At 45.2% G+C, this 13,598-nt stretch overlaps 1 protein-coding gene across 2 annotated transcripts in view; it reads right to left on the minus strand.

Annotated features, from left to right (window-relative positions):
- Positions 1–9,902: 9,902 nt before the first annotated feature.
- MED27 (mediator complex subunit 27) overlaps positions 9,903–13,598 on the minus strand; it is a 141,076-nt gene continuing 137,380 nt past the window's right edge. For both annotated transcript variants that reach the window (XM_083807187.1, XM_083807186.1), the window contains exons 7-8: positions 12,972–13,049; positions 9,903–10,410 (exon numbers count right to left, since the gene is read on the minus strand). In XM_083807187.1, the coding sequence (XP_083663313.1) occupies positions 10,276–10,410; positions 12,972–13,049 (213 nt within the window). In that variant the 3' untranslated portion in view covers positions 9,903–10,275. The remainder of the gene's footprint in view (positions 10,411–12,971; positions 13,050–13,598) is intronic.

Below are 13,598 nucleotides of genomic sequence, written 5' to 3' on the forward strand. Positions count from 1 at the left end.
TAGAAAGAGATCCAGGGCCAGGCTCTGGAAGAGGCGATGATGGATTTGCACCGTTCGGGGAAAACAGGTGGCTTTGCTGGATCCAGTAAACTTCTGTTCTTGGAATAAACTTTGGATGCTGCCAAAAGCTGAGCGGGGTGAAGGGCTGGGTGGAAGTAGATGGAGGCTGGGGAGGGATTGCCAGCAGCATCAGATCAGCCCGTGAGTCAGCAGCATTAGCTCTCACCTCAACAAGCAATCTGCAAATTGTGCAAATCTGCTTTTCACAGTTCACCTAACCCGCTAAATTGCCTCAGATTTACAGCTTGGGTGTTCACGCTCAAAAACGATTGAGTTAATGAAGAAGGGGAAGGGCGGGGGGGGAATTAAAACAAACACACAATAGTTTGGATTTCGTTCAGGAGACTGCTGCAGCAGCCCTGTGCGATGCCCAACCGAGCTCATATGGTGATCCCACCCCAGAAACACCCGAGGCACTTCCCCACCACGGGGGGACCCGCAGGGAGCGGGCACCCCTCCTGCTTTCCCAGTTCTCCACCGGCCTGCTCCAGCTGCAGGGGCAGAACTGAAGCCCTCGCTGGGCAGCAGGAGGCTTTGATCAGCTAAAGATTTCTGATCCTGCCAGATTAAAATCCTCCCGTCATCAAACACAAAACTGACAACGGGATCACTCCGCGCGAGGGGAAGATGAAAGGTGCCGTGTTTCCCCTCCCTTCGCAAAGTAGCGAGATCAATACCAAGTTTCCTCTGGGATAAAAGGGCCGGCTCTTCTGCGGGGGAAATTGCCTGGGCAGGAGGAGAAGGCACCAGTGAAGAGAGCCACTCCAGGGCTTATCTTCAAAGTATTTTTAGCACCGAGCCTGAGAGAAAACACTGCAACCGAACGGTTCAAAGCAGGACACGCAGAGGACATCCACGTCTCGCTGAGCCACCTTTGTGCAAAGGTCCTCAAAAGCAGAGCTCGGAAACAAGGGGGGAGCTAAGGAGGAGAGAGAAGGTTGCAGCGAGCTTGGCTTTTGCTGGCGTTGCTCTTCCTGAAAGCGCGTGAAGGCAGGATGGTGGCTTTAAAGTGTCCCCTGGGGTCTCACCCCTTGGCTTTTAGATCTTTAAAAGAAAATCTATCAGCTCTTCACACAGGGCTGTGTGCGAAGGCACCTGTGAGTCCCATGTGTGTGCAGTCTCCTTGTCCACAAACCCTTGGATGATGGGCTTGAGTCTTCAGCATTTCTTGGGGCTGTGCCACACGCAGCCCCTCAACGCCGTCCCTCCCCAGGCAGGGCACAAATGCCAGCGTTTTGCTGCTTTTAATGCCCACCTGAGCTCCAGCTGGAGGCAGAAGCTCTCCCACAAGCAGCCACCTTCTCCCACCGAATCTAGGAACGTCAATCCCATTACAATCCCCAATTCAAACAGCATTTGGTCTTTTTTGAGATAATGTCATCTTAATGCTCTAGAAGCAGCTACTATTAATCTCACGCCAAAGACGGACAGATCATTACAAATGGGGAGAGTGGGGGCATCTGTAGCACAGATTGATCAAGCACATTACCAAAAGGCAAAGTGATTTATGTCTACATTACACCGCATATTAGGATATTTCTTTAAGATGGTCCCTGAGCAAATACAAATAGATGCGACACACACAACAGCATTTTCGTTTGCACAGCTAGTTAAAGAAATGGCATAAAGAGATTTAATGGGACATAATTCGGTCCTGGTGGGAGAAGCACACGTCGAGCAGCGGGCTGAACGGAAGGAGAGAGGAGAGCCCGGGACAGCCCCGCGGCTCCTCCAGCCTGTGCTGGGAGCCTGATACCCTCCCTGCCCTGGTGCTGTGTGTGGATCGAACCCCGACCCCTTATCTTGAGGCCTGAACCCAATTCTTTTTTTTCTCCCCCAGCATCACCAGGCTTCACCCCCTGCTCTGGCACAGTGTGGCCTTGAGATGAGCCCCCCCTGCTTTCAGCTCTGCTTGCCCAGCACCCCCAGCCCGCACGGACGCCCCTCGGAGCACGTCACCGCCTTCCCCATGGGCCCGTGTCACACCAAAAGTCCTGGGCGCACACACACAGAGCCTCGGCCCTCCTGCACGTCCCGCCTTCACACAGAGGACGCGGATGACATCCTTGGAGGCGTTATTAAAAGCGACAGTGGGATCCAGGCTCTTTGCCCAGAGCCGTCTCTGACCTCGTACCGTTTCGGGGGTTCACAGATGCCTACCTCTATTTTATTCAGGCTGATAAAGCGTCTACTCTTGTCCAAGAGCATCACCTCACGAGGCTTAGCAGCTGCTGCGTTCCCTCCCAGGGATCGTTGCATTGCTGCACCCTGGGACCTGGCCAAGATCCATTGAAGCCGATGGAAAACTCCCATTGACATCAATCAATCCAAGATTAAAAAGGGTTTGTAAAACCTGTGAGACCTCAGGGATGAATGATAAAACATAACCATTCTCAAAATTTACATTTTAAAGAAATTCAATTTTCCATGGCCAATAAAACCCAGCGCTGTTATGAAATACACCTCCCCTGTCCGCTGCTCGCTGCAGGGCAGGGCCCTGCGTCAGGAAACCCTCCTCGTCCTACAAGCACCGAGCGCAGGGGGAGAGCTGCTGAAACCTAAGCACAAAGCTGGAGGACAGACGGGAGCACAGGTGCCAAAACCCACCTCTGAACAGACATCGGAGCAAGCCAGGGGACTTCACCTTCAGGCACAATAGGAAAGGTTAGGAAATAAAGCCCAGTTTTTGCAGCTTCCTCAAAAGGAAGGCCAAAATGCCAGGCATCTAAATGTGTGGAGTTATTTCTTTTGAATAGGAATCTAAGGATGAACAGCTTTTACTTAAAGCTGGTAAAACAACAGAATGGAAAAGGCAATAAAACAGACCAGGATGTTATTCTTTGCTAACAGTCTTTCAAGGGAAGGCTTTGGTTGGCAGCACCAACTTAAAATGCAGCCTACAAATCAGCGTTGCTGAGTTTTCTTCTATTTATTTTTTAATACTTTGCCTTCTGAATGCTCTGTAAAAGCTTTCCTTTTTCCTCGCTGTGTCTCCATCAAACAGAACTTCACACCCCACTCACACCAAGCTCTTCAGGCACTGTACTTGGGAAAAAAAAATGAAGCAAATACACTTTTAATCTCAATGGCTGAAGGTGTTACTTTTTGTTTACATCACCACTATTTAATGATAAATATTTTCAGTACTTCTGATAACTTGGGTAAGGGTGTATTGATTTTTCTTCCATGGGCTCTAAGTTGGGTTGTATTAAAAAAGAGAGAACTCAGCTCTTTCCTAGTTCAGATCGTGTGAGGAAAAGGCACGTATCTGCTTTTCAAATAGCGGTGAATCATGTCCTTCCCCCCAACCCCAAGAAAACCCTTTACAAATGTGCTTAGATTAAAAATAAATATTAATCTTTTCACTGAATTTTGTAACAGTCCATTAACAGAGGGCAGCCAAGAAGGGGATTATTAACAGCCCAAGCAAATTGGTTCAGAAACAGAGATGTCAAATGTGGGCACGCCACAGGATTATACCCAAGGATTAGAGCTAAATACAATAAGAGGTACAGTTTTATAGCCTCTGGAACAAGCATGGAAGTTTTTTGCAGAAGGCAACACCCCCTGGGCACTTGTAGACCCTAGTATCAGCCCCAGTAATGTCAGGGAGCACGCCTCCCATTTCCCAATGCAATTGACACAAGTGGATTTTGAACATGAACTTTTTTAAGTGATCACCGCCTGCTCCTTTAAGAATGTAAAAATATAATATCACAGTATTCTGTTTCAATTTCATGGATGTCTAATTATGTGAGGTGAACAGTAAAAACAAAAAAAAATCTGAAGTGCTTAGCAGCTTTGCTTCTTGGCATGTCTTGTCAGATACTCTTGGTTTAACTTCCATATGTTTTTCAGTAGGAGAAAAAATATTTAATATAAGAATCTAATTTTACTGTAATCTTCCATGGCTGTTGCCTCACAACGTGTGCAGTGGTGGCAGTGGAACTGCGTGGGAGGGAGGAGTGCGAGCACATCGCACACCAGCACCAGCCCTTTCCCCTCCGCAGCAACAAACGGGGAATTGGTGTTCAAAACTCGGTGAACTCACCCTGTGCATGAGCAGAACAGACCTTAAACTGGCGTGCTGTTAAGTTTTTTCTCCCTTCCTTTACCTGGCTGCAATCTGAGTCAGAAAACCAAACAGATTTGGGAAATTTAGGAGCAAGTGTTTTGGGAGCGCGTGAGCATTGTGCAGGAATAGTCACCTCTTGGCTCAGGGGGAATTCAGCACAAGAACGGGGTTTATAAAAGAGCGAGCTAGCTTGGATAGAAACTCAGCAAGAGAACAAAACGTAACCCAGCCTCCTGGACAGGAAGGTCCTGCTTCAGCAGCTCTTGCCCGAGCCCAGCAACCCAGGACCGGACCCAGCTGCAGCCCCCAAGCACTGGCAGAGCCTTTTGCTGCGAGTGAAGTCCGCTCCTCCGGCAGGACTTGCACAATTCCCAGCCCCACACCAGAGGCTGGGGTTTGCCTTCCTCCACTGACATTTCGCTCACCTTCAGGTCCCCCCGCGGGCTCCGGCCTCTGCAGCTGTAGGCAGAGCCGACTGCACGGCCGCTTTGTCTCGCGGAAAAGGAACGGTGCCTGCAGGTCGCCTCTTCCCAAGCTGCTGCCGGATTGTTCGGAGCTCAGGGGAGGCTGCCATTCATTGTCATCCTGAGCCCCGGCCGATGGGATGCCAGCTCCTTTAAAAAGAGAAGCCTCCTGCTTTCTTCTCAGCATTTTAAAGGAGATTGTCTACGGTAGAGAGGCTATAAGGAAAGAAAAAGGGCTAAAAATACCTTAACAAAACCCAAACGCACGCAGGATGTGCAGATGGTGAGAGGCAAGGGCATGGCAGCACCAAAGAAGCACAGGCTTCTTCTCTCCGCTATCCATTTTATTTTTATACCGAGGCCACGGTGATATTTCCTGCTAATAATTCTTCACCTGTGGATTCCAAACGAGCAGCTTGTTGTGAGAACTCAAGAGCTGAAACGCGGGTGCCAGAGGTTAATTGTACCCGAACACACAACTCCCAGCCTGCGTTACTGCTTCACGAGTGCAGCTCTTACAACCATGTTCCCGATGCCCATTTTTGTTCTCATGAATTTGAAATTATCTTGCCAATAGTAATTTCACTTTTTTTGTTGTTTTTCTGGAAATATCCCTAAGTTCACTTGCAGGAACTCGTCTGAGATGCTGAACAAAGGCAGACCCAAGCGTGGTGGCAAGCAGCCACGTTTAACACCCAAAACAACCAGCCCCAGAATCTGAGTAACAAACCGTCCTCGTCCTTGATCCCAGCCCTCTGCTTTTCAGAGCAACTTTCTGATCGGCACAAAACCTTCTAGTGCCAACTACAAGGACTCTCAGTTTGAATTAGTCTCCTTATTAACATAAAAAAGTAAATAAAATGAGAAATGCTCAGCTGTCCCTGCGTTCTTACAACTCAATGCATAACAAAAGACCGTTTACACTCCCATGCCATTCTTCAGTTTTTCCTCTCATTTTTACCATACAAAACTGATAATCAGGCATTAGTGCCACTGTTGAGCTTTACAGATGACAAAGAGCCAAATTAAAAAACAAACAAAAAGCCCTGGTTGTGGAGAAGGAACACGCCACTGACCCCCCAACGGTTTCACTGCTCTCATGTTAACAAGAAGCAAACCTGCAGACACCGTTTGTTTTCATCGCTTGATTTTAAAAGGGAAGAAAAAAAGACAACCTCAGAAATTCTAACAAGTTCACAGCACACATTTTTGCAGGATCTATCTGATATCCAAACCAGATTCAGAGCTCCTCAAAAGAAGAAAGGCGACACAGCCCCAACACCCCCAAGCCGTTTCGGGGCTGCTGCTGGCCGAAGGGCCGGCACCCAGCCCGCTGCCCCCGGGCTACCACGGCAGAGCAGCGTGCTTCTGGGGCAACCAAATCCCCCCGAGCAGTCACTTTCCCCGTTTACTTGCAGAAAATCTCTTCTGAAGGACACCAGGTGAGGTTAAAGAACAAAAGCCCTGCCATGCCATAGCGCATTAGTGATAAACCGGAGGAACTGGAGGCTTCCGCGCGGCCTGGTCGGTCCCAGCCCAATTCAGGAGTCAGGCCGCACGCTGAGCTCGGGGAAGGAGCCCAGGAAGTGGATTAAGGTGCTAAATTCACTGATGAAAGCTGCATCAGGAGGCGGTTTTGAGACTGATCTGTCGCCCTGTTGCATGTATTTGAACTAAATCTACGACACACACCTGGAATAAGGTCACACAGCAACAGGGGCGCCAGTACCTGCCCTGCGGCCTACACAAAATTTATCACCAGGCTACTGGGAAAGACCGAAGAGAAGAGGCCAGCACCACAAGCATCCTTTTAGTCCTTCCCCAAAAGCTTGGAGAAATGATTCTGGCTTCGAACCAGTACCTCGCACTTCCCGTTCTCTCTTTTTACACTTTCTGGGTTAGTATTTTAATGGGGATTGCTATTGGTAGCGCACAGCTCCCAATTAACCCAGGGACTAATTTAAAAAACGTATTTGTTTCCAAGGAGGCATTTAAAACTTCATAAGAAGGTAACAAATATACAAGAAAGGGAAGAGAACTAAAAGGCTTTGGTTCGAAAATTAAAGTTGTTTGCCACGGCTTGATGGCTTAATCAGTCGATCAATATTGTTCACAGGGCAGGCAGGGAGGGAGCCACGAGCTGTGATGAAAAATGCATGAGGGGACAAGGGAGACCTGGGAGTAGAAAATTAAAAAGTCAGCCTGTTACATTTGTCCAATATTGGCAGAGAAATTAAAGTGGTTTGGGGAGGGGTGCTGGGAGGGAAGCGGGGAGCTGGCTGCAATACACACCGCATAGCTGCCGAGGGTTCCCTTCATGGGAGAAACTTTCACATTAATTAAGTTGCTTTCTTAGAGAAAAGATGGATTTTGTAACCTTTAGCACTTGCAAGCTCTACAAGAACAGTAGGCGGGGTTTACACATGGAAAAATAAAAAGGGATTTCTTCCCATCAGGGTGCAATAGAAGCGCACGCTCTGCTTAGGGCAGGGCGCACCAAGCTGACACCAGGCAGGGCAAGGCGATGCATTTTTCTAAGAACTGGCTGACTTTAATGTATCATTGCCCTATAAACAACGTCGGAACAATGCAGCTCAATAGAATACAACCCATTACCCAAGCCACTAAAAGCAGCAAAGTTGTTTCAGCACATAATTTCATTTTCTCTGTTGGATTTGGCTGCTGCTGGCTGTGCAACGCCCTAAGAAATGCAGGTCTAGAACACACAGAAGTGAGAACCAACTGCTCTTTAGGGATCGTGGTCCTTGCTGTTTGCCTTAAGATGTGAGTGGTTTTAAAAGCTGCAACAAGCTCCAATGAAAAAAATAAAACATAAGTTGCTCATCATGTAACTCAACTGCTTTTTGCCTCCCGTCCCCCCTTTTAACTATGGGTGGGAAATATTAGCGTCCAGTATCCAAGCTGCAGAGCTGGAGGAAGAACAGCAACGCGCTGTATTGTGAGAAGGGCTTTTCAGTTCAAACCCATCTCCCAGCTTCAATTCCTTGCATTCAAAACTCGAAGCGAGCTTCTGCTTGGCTTGGAAACTGGCATCTCCATCAGGCACTCGCCACCAAGTATTCCAAGTTCCAGGACAATGAGCAGAGACAAGCACGTATCGCATCCGAACTGCTGAAATTTAAAAGCTTATAAGAATTTAGATGGTTAAATTCCACTCCCTGAAATGGAAATATTCCAACCTGTTGTACTTTAAAAGATTACAGGGATAGAAAGTGCTCTTCCTCTCAAGGCATGTGAGGGGAGAAAACTCCCTCCAACTGCAGTTTCTTAGGGAAAGAAACACAAACAGGTTTGAATTGCGTTTCTGTAAGACAATTATCTTTGTACTTGGGTACCTACAGTGATTTTTATGACTCTCCATCGGACTTGCCAATTACAGGTTTAAAATTTCAGGCTCAATTAACACGGTCTGCCTGATGCTGTTCTCTAGAACTAATTATCTCCAAGTGCCAATACCCGATTCCATATATAATACTTCTGTGAACTTTGGAATTTGCTTTCTACACCATTATTTAAGTATAAACAAAATGGAGCAGACAGCAGTGCCTAAAGCAGGTTGGATACCACATTATGACCTTTTTATTAACGAAAGAAATGCTTACACCGTCAGAAACCCAGGCCTTCTAATTAGTACAGTAGCGGGACACGGGGCTGCTTATTTACAAGGCTCTCTCTCATCCAAGATGCACACGTTGTTCTGTCTTGGGTGATCTTTGTACCCAGAAGGCTGCTTGGGTCAAATAGTAGCACAAATTTTCATTAGGTAATTCAGCTGCAGCTGGATTTGAAAAGCCATTATCTCCCTCCTGTGGCAACTTCTCTTTGGTGCCTGGAAGGGGGAGTTTAAAAAAAAGAAATCGAATGTCACCTACCAACATCCTCAAACAAATATACGCTCATTGTTCATACACAGTGTTGTGCCTCCACAGGAAGTCATAAACATGTATTTTCTTTCAAGTACCTCTGTCTTTAATAACAGCCAGTCTCGCCCGAGTCCTGCAGCTAGGGAGCTGAAACTCCCGCACCACTCACAGTCCGCACGACGAGAAGCTGCTGTCTGCGGAAGCTCAGCCTTTTATGTTAGCAGTAAACACAGCTAAGCCAGCACCATACGGGTACAGGGCGATACTCAATTTTCTTCACTTTTCAGGTTCCATGGCTATTAAACGCATTGCCTCATGAATGCTGTTGGTTCAAATAAAATGAGGCGAGTGCTTTGAGGTCTCTGAACACCCAATTTCACTCTGCTACAAACAAAGGGATGCCTCCCCTTCCTGTTCATCCCTCCTCAACCCCCTTTCAGATAAGGTGGTTAACTTTATGCAACATTCATTGCAAAAATGAAATAAAACCTTGCCACCACGAAAGCCTCTGACAGGGATATCTGTTCTTTCAGCACCAGAAGCTTTTCACACAAGCAGAAGGGACCTGAAAATCCCCCTGCAGCACTGCACTTTAACGTCAACTTATTTTAAAAATTAACCAAGTGACAACGCTTCACCTCTTTACTGGCTCCCCAAAGCAAGCTTAATACTAAAGCCTTCGTGGCTTGTAAAGGAAAGGAGGGTGCACCAGCGGGAAGGACAGGTGGCACAGCCAAGTTAGCTATCAAGAGATGACAGATGAAACAGTTCTCAAGAAAATACCAGAGAAGACATTGAAACCACAACAGCCCTAGGCCAGCAAACATTCATCCAGGACAGGACCAGAGACTTCCTGGTCTATGGGTGATGGAAAATCGGCTGGCGCTCGTAGGAGCTGACCACTTCCACCCATCCCAAGTGGAACGACGGCTGGGTGGGCTCTTACCCTTCACTGGCTTGTCACATGCAAGTTTTAAATCATTTAGGAAACAGGCTGTACATATCTGTGCTGAAGGGCTGAGTTATTTTCCTACTTTCAGTTCTAAAACAGGACAAATGAATTATACACAGTGTCACTGCTCATCACACATTTCTAACCACTTAATACATGCAAATTTTGTTAACATTTTTCCTTACAATTTTAGTAAAGGGAAACATCTGTTCCCCCCCGCTTCAGAAAGTACATTGCATCTTCCAAGCTGCCACATGCCTTTGAAATTCCATGTTTAATCAACACCATAATCTCTCTTCCAGAAAAAGACCAGCACAGATAAGCAGCCTTGCAACAACAACAAAACCCTACCATATCAGCATGCATGTTTAAATGTTTCCAGTTTGTCTCAAGAAAAGAGCAGCTTTGAAAACTTCACACCAAACCCAAGGATCTTGCTAATCAAATAATGAAATAAATAGCACAAATTCTGGAATACAAAATTTATTTCAAACTTATAAAAGATTTCAACATTGCAAATTCTGTTTCAAAACACGAACTGTACATGGATATTTTCCTTAACGTTTAGGATAAACATCATTGATATCAGATCGCCACAGATTCATTTCAGCTGAGAAGAATCAAGAAATCACATACAGATCTTTACCATCTTCTCCAAAATACATCAGACTCACATCTGCCTTGCCGTGCAGGGACTTTTAAATAGTAAAACGTGTTAGTGCAACCCCAGTATTTAGTACAGGATGAAAGGGCCAGAAATAGAACCAGCAATTAAACCATCGGCTCTCTTTCCAGCCCGACATAGTTCTCTCCACACATGCCAACTGCTGGGCTGTGCTACTATTGCCTGCAAGTGTCATGAAAGGCTTCAAGTGTTCGGAAATCCCTCCACGTGGGCGGCAGGCCATCCTGCAGAAACTTCCCGCAGCGCTGGCACGGAGCCTGGAACAGCTTTATGTAACTTCTTAACCAGGTCTACAAGGAAAAGGGAGAGAAATTAAGAAAACTGGATGTGGACATTCCCCTATGTCATCATTCTTGTCAAGCAGTGATCCCAAGGACAGAGAAAGTACTTTGGCAAGGCCCCAGTGAGGTACAGTGATTTTATAAACAGAAATACGCAGAAGATTACAAGGTCACTATATAGCTGAATTCTCACTTATTAAATATTTTGCCTTTTTAGTCACTTAAGCTAATTTGCTAACAGCAATTCACACACACTGAACAGGAGGGTTTTGCAGCTAGAGTATCTCTGCAGAAGGCAAATGTTCTCCTGCCCCTCATATTTTTACTGGAATTTAATTGTTCTTGATGGGTACCTTCTTCAACTGAATATTGGTTTGTCTCTTCCTATGAGCATCTATCACACCCCCACTGCAAACGTTCTGCAACAGTCTGAGCTCTTAATAGCTGAAGATACAAGCACTTTCACAGCAAGCTAACTAACTTCCTCCCTAATGCAATTTTAAGATCAATACTCACTGGTCATAAAAATACTCAATGATTTTAAATCTGATTACGCTGATATATATATATATATATTTAGTGATATAAATATATACACGTAAAAAGGCAACTGCTGAACTACAAACAGCAAGTACAGGTGTTCTAGGCAAAGCTCTTGCGTCTCAAGTGTTTTTTCCCATTGTCATACATAACAATAAGCATTACATAACTCAATTCCAAACTCAAGGAGATACGCAACTAAAAAATACCTAGAGCAGCAGATTTATACTGTGAAGGATGCACATGAATCTTGTCATTTAAAGTCCTATTGAATTACATCGATAAGAGAAAATTGTTCCCTGAAGAAGAGGTCAGCTGAGTTTATTGAAACAAATCCTTCCATCTTCATCAGAGCCTTCTCTATAGCAACCAAACCTTTGGCCGTCAATAACTCTCCTCCAAAAGAACTGGATCTTCCATGGGTTTAGCAGTAAATATGGGGACAAGGGCAACAGAATGCTACAAGTAAATTGCTGTTATTTACTTCAGCTTGGATGGACTCTGCTTGCACAACAGAGAAATCGAATTTTCTGAACTGCGACACAAAAATAGGTAAATGAAGCTGAATTGCGCACTTAAGACATCTGTTGAAAGAAAAAAAAATTCTTCTCCATTGCCATCGGAAAATTAGGGCTTCACTACATCCTGTCATGTGGATTGCTCAACTGACAGCTGAACGGACTAATTTATTGACACTTTGGTTGTACATCTGGTTTTGCTTTGTTAAAATTTTTAGTAGTGTTTTATCAAATCAATAAGGCAGGCCCATGGCTTAAACAAACGTGATACCCATTCTATTAAACATTAATTTTCAGACACGTTGGAACATGAATTTGACCAGTAAGAGTTGTTTTCACCTTTCAAAACCCATTTTAAGATGCACTCTAAGAGAAAAGACTTTCGTGATCTCTCATCTTCGCGGCCTTTTTATTAAATAAACAAAGAAACAAGCACAGCAGGTAAGCGAATCTGACCTGAAATCACACATTGGAAATGAAAGACATAAAAGAACCGATGCTATCTCACACACCTACAGATTGTGAATGGCAAAATTAGGTGTTTGTTTTTAAAAACTCTCAATTACATTGCTCCAAGTGAAGGGGTAATGCAATAGCTGAAGTAAAAAGTCTGAAGAGCAGAAGTCTCTCCCCAAAGCCTCCTTTGCAGTGGAGATTGCCATGGAGAGAACAGCGACAGCACTCACTGCCAGAATTCTGAAGGAATTCTGAATCATAAACCCTTGATCTCACCCTCTAACAGGACTGCTTGTACACAAGTTTATCTCACAAATAAAAACCTAAATACAAGCAGAATTAAAGTGATAAACTTAATTCTGCATGCGAAGGTAGAGTAGATTTCATTAATTTTGTTCAGTAAGGAAACAGTGGAGTACCTCCGTGAGCACTTCCTCAATTCCAAAAAGCTCGGTGCTGCAGCAGGTGGAAGTCCCTTGCAATTCCTTAAGGAACTAGGTTTGGGCTGAAGGTGGATGCAGCAAAATGGTCTCTTCCTGATGATGTTCCTGCCTCTGCCTCGCCACTCACACAGTAACTCTCCCCACAAGCCATACCGGGCACACTGACAGGCCGGCTCAGCTGGAATACACTGAATGGGAGTTTGCTCTTACTGAGGAGCTTTTGTTGAAGCTGATTTCTCACATCCAGAAATTGACTCCTTGCACAGCAAGAGCAGTGTGAAAGAGCTGGTCCATAACAAAGAGTTTGGCTGAGAGGGTTTTTTTCTGCTATCTCTAGAGATGACCCAGACTAGCTCTGTAAACAGGAACCATTGAGCAAATAGTGAGAGCTGTGATAAGAGTAACTGTACAAAGCTCAACCTTCACAGCTACCCCATGGTATTGAGATTTTTCATCCTTGTCCAGGTATGAGATAAAGAATTACAGACAGACAATCTCTACTGTCTAGCTTGCTTAAACAGGTGAAGTTATAAATGCATCACAACTGCCTCATGCCATTCACTGCCAGCAAGCCGAAGCCTGTCTGGAAGCACGTTTCTTCAACCACACTTACCATGAAAGACCTGACTACCACGTCGGGCATCTGGGGCAGCTGGTAGTGCAGCAGAGCAGTGGTCGCATGATCCGTCACCTGTACCAGGCAAAAGGAGAAGAGGCCTCATTCGTTCTGCATTTCTGACAAATTAGTGCTAATGTGAAGAAAAAGCAGCATAAACTCCATGGAGAGGTAGCAAACCGAGGACTACATGACTGTGAAGACATTCTTAGAGTAATTTTGGTAGCTCTCTCCAGGTAGTTTCCATTCCTCCAGCCAACTTCACACAACAATCAGCTAAAACAATCCTGATAATTATTTATACGCATACATGATAATTATTCATATGCACACAGTAAAATCAGAACACCCGTGGAAATTCAAAAACATGACAAAAGCTAGTAGTGTAGGTAATCTCTATCACTGCTAAAAGGACAGAAATTTCAAAAAAAAGAAAACTTGTTCTGTATTAAAAGCATCCATAGCAAGTAATTCACCTAACTTACTTATGCCTACAGCATAAGAGCAGAACCTATACCTCTGTGATTGAAATCCCATGTATTCCATGAAATCATAAACAAGCAAAATCACTAAGCAAATACTGTCAGTGGAAAGCACTTTGCTTTTCCATGTTCCCATTTTTCA

The sequence above is a fragment of the Anser anser genome, assembly GCF_964211835.1.
Source record: "Anser anser genome assembly, chromosome: 21".
Classification (NCBI taxonomy): Eukaryota; Metazoa; Chordata; class Aves; order Anseriformes; family Anatidae; genus Anser; species Anser anser.